This window comes from Dermacentor andersoni, chromosome 7 (assembly GCF_023375885.2).
Source record: "Dermacentor andersoni chromosome 7, qqDerAnde1_hic_scaffold, whole genome shotgun sequence".
NCBI lineage: Eukaryota > Metazoa > Arthropoda > Arachnida > Ixodida > Ixodidae > Dermacentor > Dermacentor andersoni.
In genome coordinates, this window is record NC_092820.1 from 144,761,992 (window position 1) to 144,783,595 (window position 21,604).

Below are 21,604 nucleotides of genomic sequence, written 5' to 3' on the forward strand. Positions count from 1 at the left end.
TATTCTGCAACCTTCGCTCTGGCACGGTTACCTTTTTCCGAATTCCTCGGATCACCTCGTGTGTATTGTAGCCTCAAAGCAATCTATGTTTTGTTATTGCTGCATTCCGCTACCCTCTAATTTTTTTTTATTTTGGTAAATGCTTGAGTTGGGCCTTTCCTTCATTAATGTATACACCGAGGCATACATATTGCTTGACGATACGTTGATTTGGTGCCGCTTTATCACTCGTCTCTTCATTAAAGATCATAATCCCCGATTTATCTGCGTTAACATCAGGCCTAGATTCGTCGCTGCACTGTCACTCATATTAGCAAGTTTCTGTAAATCACTTGCATTGCTCGTTAGTAGCACAACGTCGTCCGAATACATCAGCCCAGCCACATCCTGTTGCACCTTTTGCCCATCATGGATGTAAGACATAGTAGTTCTGCGGAAACCCGCAGAATTGTAGCAATTGCTACGAACGGGTGGATGTCTGATTTTCCCTTTATTCATGGATGTAAGAGATCAAAATCTAATTTACTAATTTCCAGTCGTCTTCCTACGCCCTTGACATGAATCGTGAACAATATTGGAGACAGATGATACCCTTGCATCAATGCTTAGTGAGTTTCCGCAACGTGATTGTATCTCCGGCCTTCCTTTACGATTTCTACTTCTCTAGGTATGTGCCTCAACGGCTCCACGAAATCATCGTCCATGTCCTCTTTCTTGAGAATATTCCGTAACAATTATTTGTCTACGTTGTCGTAAGCTCCTTCACTATGTTGAAATGCTATCCATAAAGGTCTATTCTGAGGTACTGAAATATGTATGCCCACCTGAGCACAAAAATATTCTCTGATAAGCACCGGCCTGACCAGAACCCATTGTGTAGTTCTAGTATCATTGTGTAGTTCTAGTACCTGTTTATGGTTTCTCCATCCAATTGGACAGCTCTAATGTTATGGCTTGCATTGTCATTCTATATTTCACCGACGTTACTGTAACTGTCCTGTACGAGCTCCTCTGACCTGTATCACCTTTACCCTTATACATAAGGTTCATCCTGTTTTCATGCCAACCAAATGGATTTTGCTTCTTTTTAATCGCTTGCTGCATGACATTAGTCAGCAGTTCCTTGCTCTTCAGACCCTGATGTTTGATTAGCTGTATTGAGGTTTCATCGGATCCAGTGGCCGTGTTATTAGGTTCGTTTTCTCCTCCGTTATTTCCTAGTAAAAGCTTTCTACGATACATTTTGATCTCTATGGCTTCTCTGTTCCGGCATCTGTTCGTGCCTGTACTACGCTTTGTTTATTGTCCAAGTTATCCCCAATTACATCTCTGGTGTGCGGCAGCTCGTCGTCTCCTTCGCAGACGTTACAGTTTAGATCCCTTATAGCCATTAGAAAACATATACTTGAAGCTCCGGATGATCTTCCATTGTTCCAGAATATTTTTGGTGCACCGGTATATTCGTTCTTTCCGGTATATATATATATATATATATATATATATATATATATATATATATATATATATATATAGACAAACGAGAAGAAGGGGGGTTACTGAGGGGCCCCATTTTTACTAGTCCTGTCATGATAAGTCAACAAACACTGACATCATGGACAACATAGGGAAAATTACTTGCGCTTAATAAATCAAATAAACGCGATAAATTACTTGAACTGAAACTTGATAAAGAAACAACTTGCTGCAGGTGGGAAACAATCCCACAACCTTTGCATAAGCTTGTGTGATCGCTCCCCACCTGCGGAGTAGTTAAATTCTTTCATGAATCAAGGACGAACGTAAGAGCCACGGGGGACACGTACGCGGGTGCTTAGTGGAACAAGTTTCTGTGGAAGGCAGTGTTGTGCTTTTCTTCTGTACAGTAAACCTTGAAGCGCATTTAGGTTACGGCAGATATACTCCTCTCTCAATGCATTTCCAAGACACCAAAATATTCTGAAAATTATTTTAGATAGCATAATTTGAGTAGACTATTTCAGTTACGTACAAGTCTGACCTACCTACTCGCTAATTTATCCCGTCACACACAAAAGCGCTGTCGCTGTTGCAACCGTGCATTCAAGGTACCGTTGTGATTCAATGCATAAAAGAACGTTTTGTTAAAAAGTGAGTGGACCAACCGTGCATTTTCGTGGTGACATTAATGGCTGATCTCTCCAAACTGGTGTCATTCTGCAAATCAAATCGAATTAGACACGCCACGAAGACGCAACCGCTACAGCTTGTAAAGTGCCATATGTGCCATAAAGTACTTAATCAAGAAGTTAATTCGCGATTGCCTGTTACTTAGTTGAATGTGTGTTTCGATTTCGTGTGCTAGTAATGCCCACCTTTCTCAATAACCTAGTTGAAGGTCTAGAATTGCGTTAAGAGCATCAGCCGATTTTTAAGGTGTCTGTAAAACGGAAATAATTGTAACCCAATATAGCCGCAGCTTCTGCGTCATTCTTAAACTCTGTCAAAGAAGCATTTGTACGACGCCGCACTCTTGCCCTTGTGACCCGTAGAAGACGCACAAGATGACTTCGGCAACAGCGACGGTAGTGGCGTTGGCGGTGTTAGCGGTGGTGGTGGTGGTGGCGGCAGCAGCCTCCCTCCTCCGGTACCAGTTCCTATAGGAGCTAAAACACCAGCCTCGACGACCACGCCTCCATCAGTAGTACCAGCAAGTGGACCGACAGGACCGGTACCTCCATCTGGGGCACCAGTTCCGCAACAAGGGGGACCAGCGTCGCCATCTGGGGGACCAGGTTTGCCACAAGGGGGACCAGCTCCCGCATCTGGGGGACCAGGTTCGCCACAAGGCGGACCAGCGCCGCCATCTGGGGGCCCTGTTCCGCCATCTGGAGGACCTCCACCTCCACCTGGGGGACCAATATCTCCACCTGGGGGACCAGTACCTCCACCGGCAAGACCAGTTCCTCCAGCGGCGCCACCGAGTGAGCACTTGTTTCTTTTTTTTTCTGCGTTCATAAATTTTGATAACGACAGACACATGGTGCAATTAACGGTGCGATTCGTCGACTGTACACGTCATCGGACGAAGGGATTCACTCGGTGTACGAAGATGCGGAGCACTCGTACAGGCATACGACCACTCTTCTTCAATATCCCCGCAGGCACATTTCGCGCCGCGCTATGCCTGCGCATTTACTTTTCTTCCGCCGAAAATGATAAACCAATCAACTGCGCGCAAAGGTCCTTCGCTGCGGTACAAACCGCATCACTGAAGCACGTGCATGCTTGCCAGTGGCAGACACACGGGTACCCCGCAACGACGAGCGGGCCGCGTTTTGTGGGCATCGTCGTCAGCCACTGATTGTAACACTGTACTTAATAAGACTAGCTCGATGGCCGGTGGACCGGCAGTAGACGTCGCTACGCCCCTCGCCGCAGCTCGTTATGTGAAACCCGTCTTACAAACTTCTTTTAGATCGGCGAAGCATACAGAATTATGAGTCTAATACAGCGCTGGAATTGTACTAAGCTTGTCTATCCTCCTGAGACCCCTTGTACAATAATTGCATATTGAGGTCAGTCCTTTATAAAATTAACTCTGAACTAATTTCGCAGTCGTATCGCTGACGACAGGAACTGATTGGGATAGGACTGCAAGGAGAGTATATTGGTGATGTCAAAAGCATTGATGTGACACCACGTACACTTCCAAACGTCGCCAAATATGACGTATCTGAAGACCGGCAGTAGACGTCGCTACGCCCCTCGCCGCAGCTCGTTATGTGAAACCCGTCTTACAAACTTCTTTTAGATCGGCGAAGCATACAGAATTATGAGTCTAATACAGCGCTGGAATTGTACTAAGCTTGTCTATCCTCCTGAGACCCCTTGTACAATAATTGCATATTGAGGTCAGTCCTTTATAAAATTAACTCTGAACTAATTTCGCAGTCGTATCGCTGACGACAGGAACTGATTGGGATAGGACTGCAAGGAGAGTATATTGGTGATGTCAAAAGCATTGATGTGACACCACGTACACTTCCAAACGTCGCCAAATATGACGTATCTGAAGACACAACCCGCGGTAAACCGAAAGTCACGACACCACATATATGAAGTTAAAAGCATGCAAAACTGTGTGCAAGTGGTTTATAGATATCGCTGCCAACAGCTTCTGAAATAATTGGCACTGTTTCGATTGAGACCACTGAGTTATCAACAACTACGTCAAAATCGGTAGGCTCGCGAAATGCGTTTTCAACGCTTTGAGAGGAGCTGAAAATCCAGGATGCTACGTCACTTTTCCAAGCCACCGCACAATGTACGAGTTTCATTTTTGTTTCGTAGTTTGACAAAGAAAATCTGTTTCTGCGAAAACATATATAACACGACCATTTTATGTACGAAAAGATACTGTTATCTTCATATAACCCTGATTTTCGAACAAAAAAAAACACTTCTTGTTTCACATTCGTAACATATTAGTTGGTAAAAACAAGCTGACTTAAGAAGCTATTATATTCCGGAGGTGTCTTCGGCTACATTCACGCATGCTATCGGAGGAGGCGGAAGCGGCAAAAACTTCATAAAATCCGACCGCCTATAGACGGCAAAACGAACGGAAAACCAGGCGGTGAGTCGGATCGGTCTCGGACCAATATTTTCGCCATGGCGAAGCGGAAAGCCGTTCCGCGTCACCGGATGCTGCACTAGCATGTAAACATCCGGCCGTAAAATTTAACATCTTCCGTTGTTCATTGTTCACTCTTTCAGGAACTAGCCAAAAGTATCAGAACTATGTCTTCTTCCTCTTCCATGGTAGACGAAAGTTGATGACGACACGGGCAGTTGTGTGAAATGTTGGCTTTCAGTAACTGATAAGTCAATGAATTAACAAACTGCTTGAAGTGGTGCGATGAATAGCGCCACCACGCGGACAAACTTACGCAGGCTCGACGGATGTGGCCGAAAGCGGCCATGGTTTGCGCTGCAGTGGCGAAACGAATGTGAACATCTTGGAAACGCGCGGAAAAGATTTTCCGCCCGCATTGGCCTTTCCGCCCGCTCGCCGCTTCCCAAGTGTGAACGTTGCCTTCCGGTTTCACGAGGATGTGATGAAGCGTTCAAAAAGTCAGACACACCAAACGAATAGGAGCTGTGTCCAAATCCTCGCTCCACGGATAGTTGCCTCGGATCCCGGAGGCATGCTGTTTTTTCGCTGTATTCGCCGCAAACGATACGGGAGCCGAAAACACGTCGTTGACGTCATGCTTCGGATACGTCCAGTAACACCGGACGTAGTGGCATGTTGTTGGGTTGCAGAAAGGTATAACTTCCTTTACGTACTGGAATGTGCGTTTTTGTCTTACAATAATAGTACGGAAAGATGATCTTGCTTGATTTCGGAGAAAGATATCATTGTATTGTGCGGATTGTTCAATGTGGCACTTGGTCAATGTTACTTGTCTGATTTTTAAGGAAAAAAACTGCCAAGTTGCCTTTGTCTGCCTCTTGGATGCGTTCTTGAGGGATTAATAGAAGCCAATATCTTAGGCCACGCTTTGTCGTATTGCAGACGACGGAAGTTAGAGCCGCCATGTTTTAATCATCGCAGAGTGCCAGGGGCGTGCGGGAACGCAAATTCAAAGTTCGTTTTCGCGACTAGCCCGGCAGGTAAGCGTATACCAAGTGTCATACCGAACGATCCAGGCCGTCAAATGCCATATATCCAGAAATTTAGGCAACAACATAAATTTGTTAAGGGCGCAAAAATTTTTTTCAGCGATTTGAAAAGAAACACGCAATTCCCTGTATACAGCGTATTTGATGTATGAGATACTCTGATAAGCACAGATCAGCGAGCACAATTTGTTTAGTCGACGCTGTCGGTAGCGAAGAACAAATATCCAAGCCACACTGACCACATCGCTTAGATCGTCGTTGCGCGCTGATTGCCTGCACTTCGACATGTCCTCGTACCGTTGCTTTCGATCATGTCGCTGACCTGGTCACTGGCCGCCGCTTTCGAGAAGAGGCACATATTCGACATCATATTTTTCTCACATACCAGCAGGCTATTTTTTATTGTACAGAAATTTTAAAAATTGCCCATGGCAGCTAGCACAATAGTAAAACCTTGAAATTTACACATAGAAGAGCCAGATACTACTTGCGCAACACATCCAGATGAATAATTGGCTAATTATTCCGACAGACGAGAGGCGATGCTACAAATGGATGACCTGTCGTACCGTGCTTAACTCGTTCCACTAAGGTTCCATTAAGCACGTTTAACGCGTCTGCAAAAATAAGAAAATGTTTTACTCATTTAGCCGAACCTGTGCAGAACGTGGGTAATAGCGTCTACGGATGTGTTTTTACGACTCAGCGTGCAATTGTACGGACAACCTGTCGCACGCATACCGACAGCTGCCTCTGACATGTTTTCGAGAGATTCCAACGGCCAAGAACAAGGTTCCGGTATGGGCATTTTTCAAATGACCCGTGCGTCGGATCCGACTCGATGCTCAGTCAGAACTTGTTGGGAAAAAAATTTCTTTGATTAGCTGTTGTCGGTACATCTCGTACGCCCGCGGATCCCACCCCGCTGTCGTGCTTCCAACTTGGCGAGCGAGCCAGAAAACCATCCGATCCGCAGATTACGATGAGTTGGAATCGATGTCTGCTTCTCTAGTACTGGAACATTCCAAAAATAAATTCGGCAGCTGCACTAAAGACTGCCTACTTGAGGAAATGCGAAAGCATTATACAGTACCTCTGGTGAAATCTCTTGTTTCTTCGCGCGTTCCTTATAGGCGCAATCTTTCGCCTTCGTTCTAACGGAGGCGAGAGAGAGATTCGGCCTCGGTAACGCCAAATCAAAATGCGCCCTGTCTTAACGAGCCCGCTTGCTCGCTAAGAGTTCATAGCTCGAAGGGCCGCTCAGAGGCGTTCAATCGGGCATTAATGTTTTTTTTTATTTGATACACTCATGACGCGGCGCCATTTCCTCCCCATTGGCTACGCCGTCACGTGACCAATGACGCACAAACTCCGCACACGATGCATCAACCAGAACCGTGTAGCCGCACGGACACTTTTTGGTACCATCTTTCAGTCACGCCGACATATTTTCGCTTTATGGGGCAAATAACGCTTTCGCATTAATAATGGATTTAGGCTGTTCGTTACGACTGAGTCGTACACGGTGAATTGCCTGACGCATTTCGCACTCAACGCGTGTACATATCAAAGAAAGGGTAAGGCGTGCAGACACGGACCCAAGAGAAGTGGACAACACGAACGCCGCATTCGTGTTGTCCACTTCTCTTCTCCTCTGTCCGTGTCTGCACGCTTAACCTTTCTTTTCATTATGAACCCTTACAAACGAGTTCAACTTTCTGTCGCTCTAAGCGTGTACATTAATTCGATTACAATAGCTCGGTTTTGACGACACGCGACTCATTCTGATTTTTCCCGCCCGCAGCGACCACGAAGCCGACACCGACGACGACACCGACGACGACACCGACACCGACGACGACACCGACGACGACACCGACGACGACACCGACGACGACACCGACGACGACACCGACACCGACGACGACGACACAGCTGCCGATATGTAAGCGACTTTCGATAAATAGAAATGCGCGGATAAGCTTTTTTTCTGGTATACATGTGTAAAGCGCCCGAAATGACTCGTTCACACTGAGGCGACCGTCGTTCAGAGGTGCGCGGATCCAAATCGGCGGCGGCGCATTCCGCCGCACCGATCGATATTATTTATAGCGATTTCTGCCGCTTCTGCCGCCACCCGAGTCTCTCGTCGCGTGGGCCAATCAGAACTCGACTCAGCAACTGATTCATGCCTTGCGAGTTATATACGTAGACAGGAATTTCCTTGTTTCTTTATTATTATTATTTTTTTCGGGGGAAAGAGAGGCAGGTGCTTGTTGTCGCACGTCGGTATTCTCAGGGACAACGTTTAGAGACAGAAAGAGAGCGGTGTGGAACAGAGAACAAACGGCAACAGCGAAAAATTCTGATTTAACATTGAAAGAAAAAGTGGAGCTGGGGAGGGCATGTTATGCGGAAGACAGGCATCCGAAGGGCCATTAGTGCAACAGAATGGTTTCCAGGGGAAGGCAAGCGCAGTCGGGGATGGAAAAAAAATTAGGTGGCGTGATGAAATTAGGAGATTTGCAGGCGCAACCTGGAATCAGCTAGCGCAAGAGTGGGGTAATTGGAGGTCGCTGTGAGAGGTCTTCGTATACTCTCCCCCCCCCCCCCCCGGCCAGTGGGCATAAATATAGACTGCTGCTGCTGCTGATGATGATCCCTGGTACATGCAAATTTGGACCGATCAAGTTCGTTCCCGGTGGGCACTGCCCTGGTTACGACGCGCCATGCTTCGCCTGGCGGCACTCCGCCAATCATTGATCGCGTTTGATCTCGTCTTCTCACGATCTGTCTCGACAGGCTGCGTCAGCTGGCGCGCAAGTGAAGTTCACAGAGGCTTTGAGATTATTGCCCGGTTCTGTACGGCAAGCGCCACCCCAAGCACAAGTATAAGGTCGAGAAAGACGACCTCGCGCGAAAAGTTATAAAAGCGCGAACCTTACGCTAGCGCAGGACAGTATTGGGGGGACGTGGTAGGGAGGGTGAGAATGGGGCTGGGCGTGGCTGGAAAGGGGGAGTGCAAGATAAAGTTCATGCTTGGCAGATTACGCAAATAGTAAAATAAGGCGAGCTTCTTTTTCTTCTTTTTCTGCCTTTCGCGGTGTTTGCGAATGCGCGGTGTTCACGAATTGCGAATGATGTGAACGACGCACCATTTCGGAGGAAAGAGATTCCGCGCCGCTGTAGACGCGCCGACGGTCCCAGTGTGAACGAGACACAAATTCAAGCCTGAAGAAAAACATAGCCTGCATGCATGGGGTCAAGGTAAATTTGGAAGCACAAGAAGCGTGCGCACAATATGCCAGCTTCCAGATTCGGCCCTGCCACGAAGGCTAAGTGACCCGGGGTCAGAAATCGCTGGACTCGGTTCTTTCATGAGAACTGTTCTTCGCTGACCGGCCACCGATTTGACCGGTGTGTTCTGCGCATACGAGCAGCTTTGAGCGCTCGAATTAATTTGCAGATACAAGTGCTGAGAGTAGTTACTGGAACAAATGTGCCAACTGCGTATTTTTCTCTATCACTGTGCTTGCACGTAACATTTAGCCTTACGAAATGCACGTAATAAATGCGGACGTTCACTTACCCTCTTGCCCTGTTTGGCTCAAAATATGGTCTCTTATTCTATCGATGGTCACCTTAGAGACTATTGTTGACACGTATAATTTCTTTATTGATAAGTCTTGCGGTGCTTTCCCAAGCAGACAACTGTAGGCAGTGTGACGTAGAAATACAGAACACAGTCTATCGCGTCAGTACTCCTTTAGGTGATGTGTACTGTAGCATTAGGTAAACTCATTGGTTATGAATTAAAAGAGCCCCGTAATCTGTTTTTTTCTGCATTATGGGTAGTAGCAGTGATCATATCAAAAAGTGCATCTGAATGGGCCCTCCAGTTGCCGTTGCTTAAACTAAAGAGAGAGAAAATAACCGCTCGAACTATACTAGTAAATTAACATTTTGCAATAGCAAAAAAAACCACTCTTACCGTGGTGCCAACCTTGGTAAGCCTGAACCCGCATGTAGGCGAAGAAATTTTGTACATATACCGTTCGGTCATCTGTAAAACTTAACCGCAGTGCACCAGTCTAAATCAAAGGCAGCATTTTAAGGTAAACGAAATTTCAGAAGGCCGCCCAAATTTCGACTGTGGCACATTCCTTCTAATTACATGCCGTACTTACGACACTTGATCGTAACGTCGTCGTTTATGCGTTATAGCGGTGCTTTGTTTTGTTTGGCCAGGATTAAAACTCTGATACACCACAGCAGCATAGTTAGGAATAAGTGCCTCATACACGCGTGTTATCAGAAGTACGCGTGCCCTTTCGACGTTGCTAAGTGAAAGTTGTTGATATTTGGGAGACGTTTTGAAATATCATTTTGTTGTCAAAATGCCACGCGATAAAATTCGGCAGATGCCTGCAGGGTAAATGTCCAAAACACTCCTCGGTGCGAAAACCAAAGACAGGTGGTGACGGTCACTGTTAAGTTCCCGCACCATCCTAGTCGTGACGTCATGGATTTCGGATAGCGTCTGCTGAGGCTTAGTTAATTTCTTTATGGGCTTTAAGATACAGTGTGTTCTCAAAAAGGGGGCTGAATGCAGAGATGCAAAAGTTCCGAGAACTTTTGCTGAACCACAGCGGCCCGAATGCGTTTCAACACGTAATTCGCAAAATTGAAGATTGGCTTCCATTTTCTCTTCTAATATAACCAACCTCATTACCACTAAATTAACGAAAATGCAATTTGGGAAAGAATACTTCGGATTATAATACAATCTAAAGAACCCCGTGTGGTCAGAAATCATCCGTTGTGTCCCATCATAGCACGTGCCCCGTAATCATAACGTGATTTTGGCGCGTAATATCTCAGAACCTTTCTTTTTTTTTTTTTAACCCAGACCGGGAGCTTCTGTGTACAGTGGGCGAAACCGCAGTCATGGTGTACATGTACCCTCCAGACAGGATGTGTACGTACTTGTACTACACACACGTGATCATCGACGGGAACAACATATACGGCGTCAAAGTGGAGAGCAGCTGGCTGAGTTACAAGTATCGGGCCTTGACATACCGCAACGTCAAGATGGGAGTCTCCTTTGACCACCGGTGAGGAGCACGTGCTTTAAAAGGCTGCTAATGCTACGTGTCATCTTCCGCTTCAATCGCTATTGGCGCAGACTACGCCTAATACCTTGAACCGGATGATGACGACGATGATTATGATGATGATGATGGTGATGATGGTGGTGCCACCACAGACTGGACCATGACCTCGTACCGGACGAGGGTGCTGATTATAATCATGACGCCTAAATTTATCTAGAGGAGGCTTGCATGATGCGGTTGTGATAACGCAGACTACGCCTACCACTCTGAAGAGAACCGATCGTGATAATGATGCGATTATTGCGACGACGAATGGAGATGTAGGCTACGAGTAAGAGCGCGAAAACCAGAGGCAGGAGCGATGGTGAGGAATTTTTCAGCTGCCACGTTAAAACCGATGGAAGGACGATGACAACTAAGCCTAACGCTGAGCTTGTTTTCAGGATGACTATGATTATGATGATGATGATGATGATGACGACGACGACGAACATGTTGCTTCTCCTTTCGGTTCATGGTGTTACGCGTGTTTTGCAATAGTCACAACAGCAGCAGCTGCAAATAGATGGTACGCGCGCTGCGTTTGAAAGACTGGATCGTTCGCATTGCCTCATTAGCCCGATGTTCGCATTGCCGCATTAGCCCGCAGGACCGAGTCCTGCGGGCTAAACCTGCGGTTTAGCCCGCAGGACTCGGTCATCGACGTATAGCATTCCATGTAGGTAGCTCGATGATCTCGGCAATCACCCAGTGGTAGAGCGTCCGTCTCGTATGCGGGAAGTACGGTGTTAAAATCGCAGTCCCGCCGGAAACACGCAGTTTTTGTTTACTTTTTATTGGGTAGAGATGCCCCCTCCCACCCCCACTCCATCCTTGTGTTCGGCTACTTGTGGGAATTCGCATCCCCACAAAAAAAAGGGGGGGGGGTAGGTCTGTGTGGTTGTGTGTGTGATCTCTGGGTGGGCCCTTGTCCCACCACACAGCCATGGTGACAAGCATTCCACGTGGCTGTGCCGTGCAGACTTATACCCCTGTCACAGGGGCACCCACGAACTCCATTGAACTTCTTCGTCTTTACGCCAATGGAGTTGCGCTCCCTGTCACACGGTCTCCATTGCGCCAAGGAAGTAAAATGGATATTTTGGCCGAAGGGAGTTCGGCGATGACCATTATGGATGGATGGAGTACTCTCGTTCCTAGGTAGCTACAGTTCCGCAGAAAACCATGCTAGTAAAATCGTCGTAACTGGTTCATTTACAAACTTTAACATTATTTTTTTTTTGCCTTGGGGGTGTGTGCCACATAATGGAGTTTTAATTTGTTTTAAGGGCATCAGTGCCTGTACCCTCTACACCAATACTTCGCCACGCCGCATCGGGAAACGTCGTTCCGCCAGTTCGATTGTTTTTATACGCACGCGAGCCGCACTTGTCGTTCAAGCCGAGTTTTGTAACTCATCTAGAAGCAGTTGAGCTCACCGCGAACACACAGACACGCACGATTACACAACGGAATCACAACTCGAAGCGCACCGGCCCAAGAACGTGACCCGCGCTGCCCACGCATGAAAGCAAGAGCGCAGTGTGGCCAGCATCGCTTGCAACTTCGCTATGCTTGGAAAACAAGTCTTCCCTTAACGTACCGCAACCTTTCTCGCTATGATTTTATATTATTACATACTGCGTTAAGAAAATACACATATCTAGATTATATATAGATTACTTTAACGGCGACCGTATATGTGAACAGTTGCACGCGGAAGTAAGCGCAGCAGCGCCGTTTCTATCCCGTGCGGCGTCCGTCGAAAGCTCGCACTGTGCCGTGTAGCACGGCCGTAACTCCATTGCCGTCAATTTCCGTTAGGGAGTTTCATGCTCAACGGAGTTCGTGGGGTGCCCGTATGACAGGGGTATAAGAGCTGTCGCTGGGCGCCCGCCGGTAAAATAAATACAAGCGCCCGGATCTTCTACAATTATATCGAATTTCGAATTTTATATCGATCTTCTACAATTAGATCCGAATTTTTCCGGATCTTCTACAATTATATCGACAACAATTTGCTCCGAATGTAACATTCGAAATGTCGAAAAATTAATAGTAACTAATTAGGTTATTAGGCGAAATACAAAGAATAGCCTCACTTGCACAGAGCGACGGCGAACAGCGTTACTCTGCTTTTGTCCACATACGTGGCATTTAACATATTATAAAATTCTTGCACTAATTTGGTGGACATGGTATACCCGTTGTTCTACAAAACGAGTCCCCGCTTGTGTAGGTTTTCCTTCCTCGAGAAACCATATGAGAAAATAATATATGACAATATTGATTATTTAATCCTCGAACTGAATATGCATCCAATACGAAATTTCATTAGATTCCTATTACATATTTCAAATGTTCGCACGAGCCTCATAAAGGGGTGCGAGAATAAAGCCGTTAAGATACACCACGTAGAGGTTGAGAGAACGAGGTCGGTAGAACGTGCTGCCTCCGCATTCAAAAGGGAATGCTCGTACCATCATCTCCATCAGCCGACGCCGCGAATGAATCGCAAACAACGTTCCATGAGCTTGCATACCGTCATTCTTGGCATTCCATCGTCCATGCGGCCTTCGCTTGCTTCCACGCCGCCACCCCGTGATCCATCTTGCTTCCGTTTCAGGTACATCACCGCGGACAAGATAAAAAATGCCGCCAGTGCTTTGGCCAAGCTGTCCGATAACAACATTCGGCACTTCGGCGTGCTCAATGTCATCGGGAAGGCCGGTAACATTCTCAATACAGTGGAGTCCATGAAACCAGTTTTTGAGGTGAGTAATGGTTGCGCAATTCGAAATTCCCTCGGGTTCTGCCCTCAGGTAACGGTGCCACGTACGGGCGCCCATCGGTTCTCTACGCGCCATCAAGTGCGTCCGATGCGACACGCGCATTTGCGCAGCACAATGCATAATCGCAGTTGTACCTCGCAAACTTGTATGTGCAAAAGACGCACACATACACATGTGCGTGTGGTGTTCACATACGCTTCGAAACTCAATATTGCTCAAGAAGACTCAATGTTATTCCACAATAAGTTAACAGACTTTAGTCAACAACTTTATTGTTGTGAACACTCGACATTAGCTCAATAATGCTCAAAATAATTAAACAATATATCAACAGAATTTAGTCAACGACATTATTGTTAGAAACTACTCAACAATGGCTCAATTATACTTAATACTATTCAACAATATATCAACGGAATTTAGTCGACTTTTTTGTAATGAACTACCCAACAACTTTGCTGTTGATGTATTTCTCTGCGGTTTAAATAATTATTGAGGTAATATTGGAAGGCTATTGAGTCAACAATTCATCAACAATTTGCCAACAACATTTCAACAGTCATTTTCATAACGGTTGGCTTGCGGATACAGTAATGGTAAACAAATGTGCCTGAACTGTTGGCCACACAAGCTTAAGAAACAGGACACACGAAAGAGACGTCACTCGTTCGGGAAGTAAATTTTTGTTGACTTGTAAACGCGAAACACGTAACTAAAGCCAATGCACCTTCTCAAACGGGTGTCGGAGTCCTCAGATTTCATTCTTCAAAATCTGTCCCCACCACGTTTAGCGAGCACTCTTTTTTTTTTCTTTTTGCAGGAGATAAAGAAGAACTTTGGTGGCTCGCACAATGTCATTGCGATCGGAGACCGTGATTACAGTCGTCCGAGCATGGTCACCTTAAAACAGGCGGTCCAGCAGGCTGTAAAGTAAGTATCGTGTGCATGGCGGTGCGGTGCATGGAAAGGGTACATTTAGCAGTGCATCTTTCCGTCGCGCTGTGGCGCTGCTCTTCGTTTGGTATTGTATATGGCTCCTTACGGGAGTCGACGTCTGTGGCGCTTATTCGGCCGAGTCTTTTCGAGCACTGGTCTCGCATCCGACAACGAAGCTTCTGCGCATCGCAGCGGAGCCCATTTTTTGGCCACGTGATTGCGCTCCGCGAATAAGCAAGCGCCTGATAGGCGCGCGAAAAGCAGTCGCGCAATTATGGCTCCGCTGCATGGGGTTCGTGTACACGATTACTGCTGTGCACAGTCCAGGAACGCCGGAGCAAATGTCCATTTGTGAATACGACTGTAAAGGCAAAGGACACGCGGTATACAATTTGGCGTGCAATCTGGCAAGTTTCAAAGAGATGACGTCAGATTCGAATCAGTCAGTAACAGCCGTGCATGGCAGTTACTCCTGCCAGGAGTCCCCGGTACTCCCTTTTTTGAAAGAGAGTGCCAGCGATATTACTTCATGAAACAGTACAACAGCTCTCCCAAAGAAGAGTTCAATACGGGCCGTGAGTTGCAGTTACTCGGGCAATAATATGAGCCACTAGCGCTCCAACTGTAACAGACTGAGCTAACGACCACAATCCGTTGATAAGTACGAAACTCGAACGCAAATTCTGGGATTTCACCTGCCAGAAGCACCATCTGTTTATGAGGCAGGGTACACTCCGGATTAATTTCGACCACCTGGAGTTCTTTAACGTGCACTCAATGCACAGTACACAAGCGTTTTTACCGCGTAAGCATTCTTGGGCCACTTCCCATGGCAATCTGTGCGTCCGTCCATCTGTAACGTGTGACACGACGCCCTCGTTAGGTATACATCGAGTCCTATGGGGCTATATATGAGAAGGCTTGATGACTGCGCATGGTCTACTGAGATTTGTGCTTATGACTACATATAGTGAGTACTAAAGTATCAAAGGGGCGTTGAAGGAAAATGGTAACTCGACTTGGACAATTCGATACCATTCCGGAAACTTCGCAACGCTTGTTTCGTGCCAAGAAAAGATTGCCTAACAAAAAATTGCGTCTGGAGGGTCCGCGTATGTTTAACGCAAGTCAAATCGTTTGCCCCTGAGCGGGAAGAACGTGACGTTGCATATGCCATCACTGCCCTTCACTGCCGTCGGTGAGTAACACGGCGCTCGACAGGGGGCGCTACGGTTTTCAGCGCAAAAAGCAAATGCGCGGCTATAGGGAAACCGAGCCAATAGAGCGTTCGATTCGCCGCTGCATCTGCTCTTGGTCACGTGGCGTCGGATCGATCGGGAATCCCGCGACATCGCACGGACGCCCCAGTCTCTGCTACTCGCAGGTTGTGCGAGTTTCGCGAGCCAGCAAAGATTGCACTGCGCGATAACGAAACTACTCGAGCACGAAAGCGCGGGCGGCGAGAAGAGGAGGAAACGCAATCTTTCGGCCGCCCGCGTCGTTGTCAAGGGTAACGTCAATATAAGTTGTTCTCTATCCTGAACAATCAAACAGAACCGGACAAACACCATTTTCTGTCGTCTTATAATGCACATCAACGATCTTTTATTAGCGGGGGCTGAGCACTAGTAATGGAATTACAATGAGGAGTGCATTCACCATCGGGCTATTACTTTAATGTCCCGAGGGAGTGTCGACTCCTATCCTGCATTTATTTCAATTTCCCAATTACCGTAGACCTTCTTGAGCACCAATCTATCGCTTTAACTTTACCTAATATTTGCCTTTACTGTTCTTTTAGGAGCAATTAGGGCTAATAAGACTAATAAGGTTAGCAGTAATGAAATTATGTAAGCCTTAATAACACTCCTTGAGACTAGTGAAGAGCAAGGAAGCGTATCGGAGATTAAAATGAAATTACTTAAGCGTAATGACGGGTAACTAAGAATAGTGATGCTAATGAAAATGATTTAGGTTATATAACTACTTAAGGCTAATGAAGATTATTTGAGGCTACTTTAGATTGAACAAGCCTGAAAGATTAAGAATAAGATCAATATTAAATGTATGAAAAGTAATCCGGGTTAATTAAGCCGACTTAAGTCTAATGAAGATTAATTACCTACACATGACTTACGCCCGGTCATGATTAATCAGCTTAATGAAGGTCATTTCATATTACATTGCTTAACCCTAATTCTGATTATTTACAATGACAGTATTTCGCCCAATAAGATTAATTCCGAGTATTATTAGGTTCACCAATTATATAACTGCATCAGGTTTATTTGCAATACTTCCAGCACTTTGAGTCATCCTCGATACATTGCGTCATAGGCGGAAAGTTTTCATCTTTCCGGGAGGCGGGGCAACCAGCTTTCCAAATCCTACTCACATACGTATGTATGTATGTATGTATGTATGTATGTATGTATGTATGTATGTATGTATGTATGTATGTATGTATGTATGTATGTATGTATGTATGTATGTATGCATGTATACTAACTTTAGTAACAGTCGTTCTTGTATAAACTTCGTGTCACCTCGATGCATTGTTCATTTGGAATAATTGCCTTGTGCTTCGCCATAGCCTCCTATAGCCTCCTATATAGCCTATATAGCCTCCTAAGGAGGCTATGGCATCGCAATCACTAATACTGCTTTGCGTGACTACTATTGATTCCGATGTCTCTGGAATCCAGCTTGGCCGCATTTGGGTTACTGAGTGAATTATATATATTTACTTCCTCTGCATTCAAGTGGCAATGTTTCCATTCCTAAGAAATGTTCTCCATTCTTAGAAGAGGTGTTTTTTTTTTTTTTTGATGATGAACCATTAGCGCTGCCTACTGGAGTAAGAACTAATAGTGAGGCACGTATCATTCACGCACATTTCACACGCCGCTGATAAAAGACTCTGCCGAAGGGACCCACTCAAGTCTGCAGATTTTTTCTTTTTTTCAGGATCATAAAAACACAACAAACTTGAAGTGAGGTGAACATACCGCAAGATATTCATTTTCTAGGCACAGGCTATCCCTGCCAATAGAAAGTTTTGTTAGTTGGCTGCCTGTTTCCTTTAAAAAAATGTAATAAGCTTTGTCCTGTGCATATATTTAAATATATTGTGTCTGTGCATGGTGTTCACAGCATAAATATTTTTTTTAATGTTTGAAAAAGTACGGGTAAGGTAGCCGCCTCAGTTGCTCCTAATGCGCTTGTCTTCCTATTGTCAGGATTTTCACCAATAAAGCCGTAGTATGAATTACTAGCCGTGCACGTCCGCGCCAACAACGATGCAGTAAGCATTTAGACCCAATAACATTTTAACTGAAAAGGTAGAGGCAACTAAAAAGAAGCCTCAAATGATGGGGGTAACAAAACTCTCATAACGACATTTTAGGAGGGGGCTGTAGGCTTCGGCATTGCCGAAGGGGGGGGGGGGGGGGGGGGCTGCCGCTCTTGGCGGTAAACTGTGGGGGAGGCTCAGGCCCCGGAGGCCCTCCTGCCCCCCCTTATTTGGCGCCTATGCGTTGCGTCATCCGCGGTGTGCATAACTCAGCCACTAAGTCAATCATTCGTTGCACTCATGCAACGAGACCAACTGGATATAATGCCTATTCGCTGTCTGAGAAGTCGCACTAGGAAGTTTCTGCTGTAATTTTCCATTCATCCCCCATCATAATGCGGCCGAAGTACGAAGCCCTCAAAAATAAAAAATAAAACGGACATGTGCGCAGTTACTACCGCACAATGGAAGGCGTCACCAGTATTCCCTTTGTGAAGGACATTGCTGGCGACTTTACTCTGATGAACAGTACTACACTCTTAAAAACACTTTGCATCCTTTGGGGCTCATCTCATCCCAGAACAATAATCGTCATCTGTCTTGCCCGCATTTCCTTTCTTTAACGCTGTGAGCCCGGTACTTCCAAGTCACGAACGGCTTGCGCGTTATCAGCGTGACACAGCATTCTCGACAGGAAAGTAGCACAGAGTGTTCAAGAAAAGAACCCAATCAAGGCAGATGCCGATTACTCTTGTAGGACAACATAAGCCCCAAAGAGTGCAAACAGTTATAAGAGTGCGTCGCTCTCTAAAGCGAAAACGGATTTGTGTGCAGTTACTCCCGTAAAGAAGGGCTTCACGAGCACTTCCTTAGTGCATGGAGCACTTAAAAAAAAGGTTCACGCATTCTGAGTCGTATTTTGTGCCGCAAGAATAATGTTCATCTGCCTTGTCGGCATTTCCTTTAACGCGGCGTGCACGGTACTTGCAGGTCACGAGTACTTACAGGTCACGAGTAACGAGCGCTGAGTTTTAAAGAAACGCAAGCAAGGCAGATGACGGTTATTGTTGCGAAAAAAGCTTCAAAGGCCGTAAACGATTTTAAAGAGTGAAGGCCTAGTTACTCTCTTCACAAGGAGGATGCCAAATATGGATTTCCTGCGCTCTGTTGCCCGCAGTTCATTCGCCGTGGACACGGTCATCGCCATATCTTCAGTGAGCTCGGCGGAGAGTAGAGAGAGCTGCCGCGCCGTGCCTCCGAACGTTCTCTTTAGTTCGGCACAGGCGAAAGACCCGAGCTTGGTACGTTTGCTTCAACCTGTACAATTTCTAATTACGTCCTGGCATTGCGTTCATCTATAATTACATTTTGCAAGCAAAAGCCACGGCCGGTCTCAACCGCATGGGCCGTAATCACCTGCTTCCTTTGGGAGGCGACGGCCAAGGCCAACCACGTGAAGGGTGCTAAAGAGTATTTACCTTTCAAGGAATAAACTGAGCCAGGTAGCTATAAAGTGCGAGGTTCATTGACAGATTTATTCAAAATTAGCGAAGATGAAACAGAACCTGGACGCAGTAAGGGTAAAAGCAAGCGAATTCAGGCTGGTACTCATAAACGAACATACAGCTTTCGAACAGGAAAGTGGAGCCAACAGAGAGGTAATAGATGAAACCATAACTAGGCTCATTTCCGAAGCAGCAATTGAAGTGGAAGGTAAGGCATCAAGGCAACCTACATTGGAAGTAATGCTCTTTCTATTACTAGCGATGAAGTTAGAAGGGCCTTGCAAGACATGTCCCCAGAGAAAAGCGGCAGGAGACAATGGAACAATAGAGAATTTATTCAAAGATGGGGGAGATACTATGCTTGAAAAGCTTGCTGCCTTGTAGTGTAGAGAGCGGGAAGAGTGCCATCATAATACTAATCTATAAGAAGGGTCGCGTCAAAGAATTAAATAAATATAGGTCCATTCTAGCTAGCTTTCCTTATAGCATTAAATATTCACCAATATAACTTCAAATAGAATCAGGGCAGCACTTCAATCAACCAAAAAAACAGGCAGCTTCAGGAACAGATATTCTACAGGGAATTACATCTATGTCGTCAATCATGTGAGAAATTCGCGGTGTACAATCAACCTCTCTATATGGCTTTTGTAAATTATCAAAAAGCATTTGATTCAGTAGATATGCCAGCAGTAATGGAGGCATTACGTAATCAAGGAATACAGGAGGTATACATGGAAAGATTGGGAAATGTCTACAAAGATTCCACAGCTAACTTGGTTTTCCACAAGAAAAGTAGAAAATTATCTATCAAGAAAGGGGTCAGATAAGGACAGACAATCTCTTCAATCCTGTTCACTGCATGCTTAGAAGTATTCAATGTATTAGACTGGGAAGGCTTAGGAGTCAGGATCAATGGCGAATATTTCTGCATCCTTGGTTTTGCATGCGAGATTGTTCTGTTTAGCAGGACGAATTACAACTGAGGACGAATTGAAACAAATGATTGAGAGTCTTAAACTTAAATCTGGAAGAGTGGAGTTGATGATTATTATCTACTTAGGGCAGGTAGCGACCACGGATCCAGATCATGAGACTGAAATAACGAGAAGAATAAGAATCGGCTGGGGTGCGTTTGGCAGGCATTCTCAAATCATGAACAGCAGGTTGCCATTATCCCTCAAGAGTAAAGTGTATAATAGCTGTGTCTTACCAGTACTCACCTACGGGGCAGAAACCTGGAGGCTTACGAAAAGGGTTCTGCTGAAATTGAGGACGACGCAACGAGCTATGTAAAGAAGAATGATAGGTGTAACGTTAAGGGATAAGAAAAGAGCAGATTGGGTGAGGGAACAAACGCGGGTAAATAATATCTTAGTTGAAATCAAGAAAAAGAAATGGACATGGGCCGGACATGTAATAAGGAGGGAAGACAACCGATGGTCATTAAGGGTTACGGACTGGATTCCAAGGGAAGGGAAGCGTAGTAGGGGGCGGCAGACAGTTAGGTGGGCGGATGACATTAAGACGTTTGCAGGGACATCATGGCCACGATTAGTACATGACCGGGGTAGTTGGAGAAGTATGGGAGAGGCCTTTGCCCTGCAGTGGGCGTAACTAGGCTGATGATGATGATGATGATGATGATGATGATGATGATCATGCACAAGACAAAGGTAATGTTCAATAGCCTGGCAAGGAAACAAGAATTCAAGATCGACAGTCAGCCTCTACAGTCTGCACAGTCATACGTTTATCTGGGTCCAGGGAAAACAGGGGGAAGGCGGGAGATGGAAACTCAAGATGATGAGCAAAACGAGAACAAGGTGAAAGCAGGACCCATCGTTTCGACAAGTGGACTTGTCTTCTTCAAGGCGACTTACCCTTTCCTCGCCACAGTATATACAGGTGGGGGTCTTCTAAATGGGAGAGGGCGTAAGGCGGGCGGGTGCGGCAATGAGCGAAGGTGTGTTAGCGTCGAGGGTGTCGAATTGAGAATAAAGGAGTGCTGTGCACAAGGCCAGGGACACGGCCGTCCGTCAATCACTTGTAAGCTGCCGTGTGTCAGCCACCGTGCCTGGTGGTCGTGGGCTATTGAGTCTCTGAAAGAGATAATAGAAGGAGCGGCAGAGATCGGTGCTCGTAAAAAAAAAAATTAAAAGTAAATATTGAAATGGAATAAATAAGTATACTTGTTTCTGTTACCGTGCTCCTAAAGCACGGTAACAAGTGTTTCTACATTCCTCCCTCACCTTAATT

The 21,604-nt window shown here is 45.9% G+C and overlaps 1 protein-coding gene across 1 annotated transcript in view; it reads left to right on the forward strand.

Moving 5' to 3' along the window:
* LOC129385569 (uncharacterized) overlaps positions 1–21,604 on the forward strand; it is a 39,519-nt gene that overhangs the window by 9,502 nt on the left and 8,413 nt on the right. Inside the window, exons 3-8 of the mRNA XM_055072269.2 lie at positions 2,529–2,960; positions 7,469–7,609; positions 10,574–10,781; positions 13,447–13,594; positions 14,433–14,542; positions 19,018–19,141. Of these exons, the coding sequence (XP_054928244.1) occupies positions 2,529–2,960; positions 7,469–7,609; positions 10,574–10,781; positions 13,447–13,594; positions 14,433–14,542; positions 19,018–19,141 (1,163 nt within the window). The remainder of the gene's footprint in view (positions 1–2,528; positions 2,961–7,468; positions 7,610–10,573; positions 10,782–13,446; positions 13,595–14,432; positions 14,543–19,017; positions 19,142–21,604) is intronic.